Source organism: Nannobrachium achirus, assembly GCF_963921795.1.
Source record: "Nannobrachium achirus genome assembly, chromosome: 21".
Lineage (NCBI taxonomy): Eukaryota > Metazoa > Chordata > Actinopteri > Myctophiformes > Myctophidae > Nannobrachium > Nannobrachium achirus.
The window spans coordinates 35,474,152-35,482,292 of record NC_137828.1 but is presented as its reverse complement, the minus strand read 5'-3'; the positions used below and the strand labels follow the sequence as shown (position 1 = coordinate 35,482,292).

The 8,141-nt window shown below is 42.6% G+C and overlaps 1 protein-coding gene across 2 annotated transcripts; it reads right to left on the bottom strand.

Annotated features, from left to right (window-relative positions):
* Nucleotides 1-447: 447 nt before the first annotated feature.
* On the bottom strand, nt 448-7,408 carry zdhhc23b (zDHHC palmitoyltransferase 23b). 2 transcript variants are annotated; one of them, XM_080751866.1, is made up of 5 exons: nt 7,018-7,408; nt 5,335-5,539; nt 3,534-4,229; nt 2,802-2,969; nt 448-1,746 (listed from the first exon to the last, which is right to left on the bottom strand). In XM_080751866.1, the coding sequence occupies exons 2-5, from the start codon at nt 5,472-5,474 to the stop codon at nt 1,458-1,460; spliced, it is 1,293 nt and encodes a 430-aa protein (XP_080607992.1). In that variant the 5' UTR covers nt 5,475-5,539; nt 7,018-7,408; the 3' UTR covers nt 448-1,457. The 2 variants fall into 2 exon arrangements, with proteins under 2 accessions (XP_080607992.1, XP_080607993.1); XM_080751867.1 differs by having other exon boundaries at nt 5,335-5,512.
* Between the last annotated feature and the right edge of the window lie 733 nt (nt 7,409-8,141).

Genomic DNA, 8,141 nt, shown 5'->3' with positions numbered 1-8,141 from the left:
ATTTTATTTATTTATTTTTAATATAATTTTGGGGGCTTTTTCTGCCTTTATTGATAGTGGCTAGGGGTCTGAGCCAATGTATCTTCATTTTAAATAACAGATCTACAAGCTCACAACATCACAGTGCAACGCATTGTGACCATGTAGATCATCTATTTTAGCAATTGATAAAATGCAAAAATGCACATGTATTCACTTATATTCATTATTCATGGTTTATTTTAATTTTTACACTTTTACTCAAAGTATGCAAAAGTGTGTGGGGGGCACAACAGTGCTTCAAATACTGTATGTCATTCTGTCTTTCTCACACACTTGATGTGTTCTCTAATCATCTCAACACATTTGTTGGGAAATAAAACGTGTACGTGTATGCCACTCACTGGCTAATCTATGTAAGGGAAATATTCGCACATCCACTGGATGGGTGCAGGTGCGTTGGATAATGAATACTGAGGCAATCATGAAAAGATATTTCATGAAAAAAGAATACCGCACTCTGCTGTTGCTCAACTGCTCATCTTTATTTTTCTTGACATCTTCAAGTAATGAAAGCAGTTGGATTGACTTATTTATTTTAGTCTTTAATTTTTTATCAAGAACACAGAAGACAGCTTGATATAGTTAGAGGGAGCTTCATCTTATGCTTCAATATCAGTGTTGTGCAAAAATACTTGTATGAAATACGGTATGAATCGTGTTGAAATATCCATGACCCATTTTACTATCTATTAAAACCAAAGGTGCAAAATAATCTTGTGCAACACCTGATCTTTTTCAAAATGTTTTGAACAGTGATGTAAGTAACATGTAAGCAGTCCTTTTGGATTGCAACGGTACTTTTGGCATTTTTTGGTACCAAATAAATTTAAAAAACAGGATTCCGTTGATCCATTCACCAACGTTCAGTTCTGCAGAGATCTTGTTGATTTTTTTGATGGCCAAAGTAAACTTTGTTTCCTGGTCACTTCCTCTGACGTCAGTGGAAACGAACAGTAACTAGGCATGGATCTAGCACCAGTGAACTGTTACTTTGGGCTAGTTCTTGGTTTTTATTATGCATTCGAAAAAGGCTCATAGAGTTGCTGTGTCAGTCAGCAAGCCTAGAATGAAGTAGAAAAGAAAGAACGGAAAAATAGCCAGTGTGAGGGGACCTACTGATGTTGACAGACAGAGACCGATGAAAGTAGAGCATGGCAGCAGCAGGGGGGGGTAGGGAGAGGTCAATGTTAAGGCGATACAAATATACAGAGGACAAAGGGGTTGTCATTCATTGACATTAACAGCAGTGGATACTGCTAGTATCAGATGGTGCCGGAGCATCTAACAAAGGTCTGCTGTTGAAATTCTGGGTAAATCTCAGTCTTGCTCCCTGGCAGGTCATCGACAGACAAGTCTGAAGTAAAAGGAACTCTGCTGCCATCCAGTGGCCATAACGAATATATATCCCATGCAAATCATACTTTAGTCAGATCACATGAAGGGCTGTCATTTGGGGAGGATACGTGCAGATTGTCACCCATAGTCATGAACTCCACCCAGTTGTCCCAGAAACCTCGAGAGTGGACACCCGTGTCCACAACGAGTCCCCAGTAGGACCTACGGGCAGTTTTCTCTCGCAGGGCGAGGCGAGACTCACGCTCTGTCACGTTGAAGCTGACGTTAATGGCCTGTAGCACCAACAGGTGGAGCAGCCCAGCCGTCACCAAACTGCTGTACCATGCACAGGTGAAGCACAGTGCAGTGCTGGAACATAAAAGACCCAAGGTTTTACACACACACACACACACACACACACACACACACACACACACACACACACACACACACACACACACACACACACACACACACACACACACACACACACACACACACACACACACACACACACACACACACACACACACACACACACACACACAAATGATGCATTCTGATGTTACAGCAAATACACAATACTAGTGAATTACATGTAATATATGAACACTTCAATAAAACATTTTGTCAGCGTCGGATGGAAATGTTGTACGTCCAAAGGGACATATGAGGAAAAGAAGCTGTGTTCCGATGGATCCAATGTAGTTATTATTTAATTACAAGCTCTTGTTAATACTTTCCATTGGTTCAATATCTATAAAACCTACAGACACACTTAACCACTTTCAAAAAGATTCAGAAATATTGAAAACAGACGACACACAAGCTCACAACGCACATCGCAACCTGGAATTTATTTTAAAGAACAAAAAAAAAACTAAAACAAGCAAAAACTATTTAAACCCCTAATCCCTAAGAAATAGGACCGTTTAAACCAATAGGGAGGCTTCCGTTTAGTCCATTTACTTTATCCTCTTTACGTTCTGAGGGATTGAGATGAACAACAGCATTATACTGCTAATCCAATCCCTCTTCAGGTGGAACACATTCAAGCTGAACACAGATTGAATTATGAAAAATCTAAATGTATTCATAATTTGAAACCACAGTATTATATAACCACATATTGTCATTATACTCGTCTTAACAGAGCGGTCTGTTCAGCTTGTATTTTCAGACACGAGAATTAAGAACCACAATAACAGGCAGCTTTCTCTATCTGGGTCAATAAAGAAAAATATGGTAAGGAAACTAAAGTTCCAATAAAACAGAAGGTTGCAAAGTCTGAACTAACAGTCATTTATTTTGTTAATGTTCTCCTTTTGCTGTGCACTAATTACAAAGAATGCGGCTCCTTGAGTAGATGCCCATTTTTGCGTACTTTGTTTGTACGTGTGCTGAGTGATTGTTTATCACATTACCTGAACTGGTTGTACACTCCAGGGCAGTAGAAGAGGGCAGTGAGGAGGTTCTGTTGGGGACACACACTTTGCAGCACCAGGCTGATCCCATACACTGAGGTTAATGGGAAGAGGAGGAGCAGCAGCAGAAAGCTGCGGTGATTGGCCTGCCCCACACAGCTGTTTATCCTGCAATGGCGATGGTGGAGAAGACATATAATCATCACACACACACACATATATATATAAAACAGTGCTATGACCCAGGGATATACCACATAATATACTGTACACATGAACTCACAAGCGTACTTTGGCATAGGAAGTTAGCAGATGTTCAATTGTAATGGTGAGTCTATATAAATATGTAAATGTGTATGAATCATCAATTATTCAAAGATTCTAAATACATAACAGCGACAAACAACTATTGACTAAATCTTTGCTGATCAGTAACAGGTGAAAAGAACGAATCACTTAAAGGGACAGTTCAGTATATCTATAATGATTCTTGCCACCTTTGTTTTCATTTAAGGATTTTCCTTGAATCTAGACTAGGAAAAACGCAGAAGTGATGTAGCCTACAATGATGCATGGGGGAGGGGAGTTAAACAATAATGATGATGGAGAGACCACCCCAATAAAAGACAAAAGAAAAACATAATATATATATATATATATATATATATATATATATATACACACACACATACATAGTTACATACATACATACATACAGTATATTAAACCCACCAAACACAATGGTGGTCGAGACGCAGCACACAGACACCACAGATCCGACAGTGCCCCGCTCTGGGAGGGCACACCACTCTGCATGTCGGGCACCAGTTCCTCAGGCCGCCCTCCCTCTGCTCCGCCCCCGCTTGCTCCGATGAGGACGAACCCACGCGGTTGTTCACCGTGTTCACCACTTCCTGCCTCGTGCCGTTGAAGGCGGGATCTCTCTCAGCCAAAGGGCCATGGTAGGTCACCGTGCTGTGGATGTTCGCCTGGTTCGGCCGCACAACGCCCGGCTCCCTCCTGGTGTGGGCGAGGGCCAAGAGGGTGAGGATTGTCCCAACAGTCACCACTGCCAACTGCACCAGCCCCACAGCCCCGCGCGGAAACACCTCCACGGCGAACACATAGTACATGTAGCCCAGCGAGAAGAGGGTCAGGCTGAGGAAGAAGCGCGTCCGACCCTTCTTGCGGTGGGTGATGTAGTAGTACCACACCACTAGGGCCGGCAGGGCTGTCAGGACCACCGCGCCAAGGAGGACGTGAAGTGCGGCCACGTGCAGCAGGACAGGAAGTAGAAAAAGAGGCGGGATCATAGACAGGTCCACTTTTTGGGCTCCGCCCCACAGCCAGGGTATGCGAACGCGGTCTGACACTGTGGCGAACAGACGCGACATGGAGTCTGGTTTCTGTGACTCCCTCTTTAGCCATCTGAAAAGAGGAAAGAAAGTGTGTATTATTGGGACACATGTGATGGATTAGGACTCCAGACCCAATAACTGAATGGTTAGGGAGCCCGCCTAGGGAACCAGAGCCCCTGGTTGTCCCAGGATCGATTCCAGGCCAGAGTAGCAATGTCGATATGTGTCCCTGAGCAAGACGCTTAACCCCTAATTGCTCACACGCTCCTTGTGGGCAGCGAATTCAGCTGGGTTGGGCTGAAAATACTGAATTTCCCTCGCGGGAGGAAATAGGCATCTATTATTATTAATAATTTCACAGTATTTTCTCCAACAGTTTCTCTCATTACACAGAAAAATAGGCTACACATAATATTAACCAACATTGTCCAGAAGTAATCCTAAAGTAAAATCCTTTCATTACACATCAGTGACAAGAAAAGGAAGCTTTCTTTTTCCCTCGTATGAAAACAAAGCTGCACAAGAGCTGGAGGCTGTTGTGGAACAGCAGGGGTTGACTAAGGTCTCAGAGGCACTTGCCCATCGGGCAAGTACAGGTCATGTTCTACTTGCCCGAAGGTAATGCCCACTTGCCCGAAAAGTAAATCGTCCTTTATAAAATTATAGGTACGATTTTAATTACCGCTCAATTTAACACTTATTTCTTTACTTTCTGGGCCTGTGCGATAAAATGTCATACCTCAATACCTCCAAATCCAAATACCAAATACTTTAGCTATGATTGAATATGTCTATGGGTTCACACTTGTTATTTTTTATTTTTAAATGTAGCAACAGTAAAAACAGCACATTATAGGTAAATAGTGCTCTTATTTTACATTCCACAGACCAGAAGACACAGCGCACTGGCCACGTTCAGGTGTTTAGACAGATATCTCATGTTTATAGACATTTGTGTCCCCTCTCAAATGAGCACTTGCCCTGTCGGGCAACCTGAAAGCCAACTTCACCTGCCCTGACGTTTTATTTACCTGCCGGGGGCAGGTGGGCAAGCCTTAGTGTCAATGCCTGAACAGTATCCTTGGAAAAGAGGTGCTATCAATTACAGCACGCCGAGTTGATTATCAGATAGTGCTTCAACAGTGAGGCACAATGTAAGGTCAAATGCCTCTCACCTGTCGCAGGCCTCATCCAGGTCCTCACAGTCACAGAAGCAGGCTGCTATGTGGCTCCGCTCCCCACGGCTGTTCACATACTCACAACAGCACAAGTGACCATCTTCCTCCGCCACCAGGTTTTTAGCTCGCTTCTTCATGACGGACAGCCCAGCAGCTAATCAGTCAGCAGGCCTCCCTGCATGTGAGCGCACAGGGTTTATCACTAGTAGAGAGTAGAGATGGAGACAAAGTCACTTTTAGCCAGACTGACCATTGCATATTGCAGCTGAGCTAACGAACATTTCCATGGATTGTGTTTACATGATTGTTGTATTTCCAAACACATCCAAACCACCACAACACGTCTGACTAATTTGACTCTCCAAGATGTCTTAGGAAGGTTAAACATCCCCCATGAAGGGATGTTGTCCTGTCCCACTTATTAAGGCTGGACAGCTCTCCCTGGAAGCTAAATGAGATTCATATTTTTGGCAATATTAATATTTCTCCATTGATAACTTGCTCCATAAAACTGAAGCAGGGAACACAATTGGGTCTCTCGAGTCTCAATCTCATTAGATCTAAGTGATGTATTGTTATTTAACCAATCCATCTCAATAAGTTGATATTGTTCAAAAGCAGAATTTTGGCTAGTGTGGGTATATACAGTATATGTCTAGTGTCTACACCAGGGCAGGAATTGCATGGAGGCCATGGCGGCCATGGCGGCTGTTGCCCCTCAGTTTGGCCTTGTGCCCCTCAAACCAATGGCATGACCTGAGGCCACAGTGGCCTTAATGCCCTAGCCGACTGAACCACTTTCTCACGTTTCTGTCTTGTCAATATGTAGACAGTAGACACCAGTGTCTCTTTCTTGTCATGTAGACACCAGTGTCTTTTGTTGAGATTCTGAAATCTTAACTCCCCTGAGTCCCCATCTTAAAACCGATCCAGTGACTTTGATTGGTGCAGGCTGAGCATGGATCAGATTGTAAATACCATCATTTATCTATTTCACTGCAGATTAGGTAACCCTTAAATTCAACAAATTATTTCAATGGACTACAATCTTGTTTTATTCAATGGCCTTCCTGCCCTCGCATTTGGCCTTTGAGCCCTCAAAAAATGGACAACACCAAAGGCCAAGTATATATTACATTTGCATAAAATAGATATGAAGTCAGACTCGATCCACTATGGTAGTCTTGATTCAAAGATAGCTACTGCTGTACTTTTAAATTGTCAATAAAATATTAGATCCAGAAGTCCAGTGTGAAGTGAGTGGTGCCTTTGAGCAGTTTGTGTTGTCAACATTGTCAAGGCTGTTCAACAGCGCCACTTGGTCACCCAGGGGTATTGCAGCTGTTGCATACTGCATACAGACATACCTACAGGGCTACACACAGTACACACATTCACTCCATATTATACAGACAGACATGATACTACATACATGATACATACCTACACTGCTACACACACAGTCAAGCATTGTAGAGCTGAGGCACCGCTCAAAAAACAACTCGGTCAAATAATTCATGTCTATACACGTCAAATGCAAATACCAGCCATCGTAGCTCAGCAGTGCCAGTGAGTCCGAGAACTTCCAACTTCCTCATGTCATTTTAGAGTAGGCCTGCTACAGCATAAGAGTCCGACTCGTCTAAAAGGTTATTCAAGTGGAATAATAACATAACATACCTGCAGAACAGACTGTTTCATGTTTCAGAAATTCAGAATTCACAACTACACGAGAATCGCTCCACCATCCCAGGATTTTCAAGACGTTACATTGTTTTGTTCTGTGTCACGGAAGTCGGCTTCTGTTGAGGCAGTCAAATGCCAGTCAACTCTGTGGTGCCAGTAACCTAGCCTGGGTGTTACCATAGGTTTTAACATGTGTGGGGATGAAGTCTAGCTCCAGCTAGGCTACCAGTAACGGGCCGAGAGAGCTTTTTGTCATCAAGGATTTTTATTGCTAGAGTCCATCCATGATCTATCTATCCATAGTGAGGGGAATTCGCCTCCTGGGTTTATGTGGTCTGTATTTAGACCCTATTGTCCAAGGATGTTAAAGAACGCTGTACTCTCGTCAAATCCTCCTGCTCCTGCTCTGTTTACTTTCTCCGTCAGAACTCCCCCCATTCAAGTTAACGGGGGATTGCTTTCAGTTCCGCCAGCAGTTGGCGCCAGATAGTAAGGTTATAGGGTTAACCCTGCAAGGCCCGAATTAATTTCTACTGGCCAAAACATTTAAAAAAAAATCAGATGGTGTTGTAGGAGTCCTAATCACAGGAAAATGTAATGTTAAAAAAATAATAATGTCTTTGTAAGGTTTTATAGCCATAAATCATAAATCATGCTCTAATTTGCATTTTGGGGATATTTTTCACAATATTAACACATGCACGTGTTCTAGACATTCTAATGATCACGAAAAAAATATTACAGGCATTTTACTTATGTTTTAGTGAGGAATAGCTTCAGTTAAAAAGTGAGATGTTGTTCGTCCAGACGCTGGAATTTCAACTTCTCTGGGAAGTGTGAATGTCAGTCTCTGTGGGGGGTATTTATATGCAAATATCATGGCCAATGGCATTGTAATACTAAACAATAGGATTTAATGGTGATGTTAATGTGAAAAAAGAACAGGAAAACTAATAACATTTTTTTTTTAAATGATTTAAAAAACGTTGCCAAAAAGCAACGCTGGGCCTTGCAGGGTTAATTAGGGTTTGGGGTTACGGTTAGCATTCACCAGAATCGGCAGGTTAGCATTCGGGGCACTGGGCAGTAACTGACTGTGACATCAAATGTAACCCTTT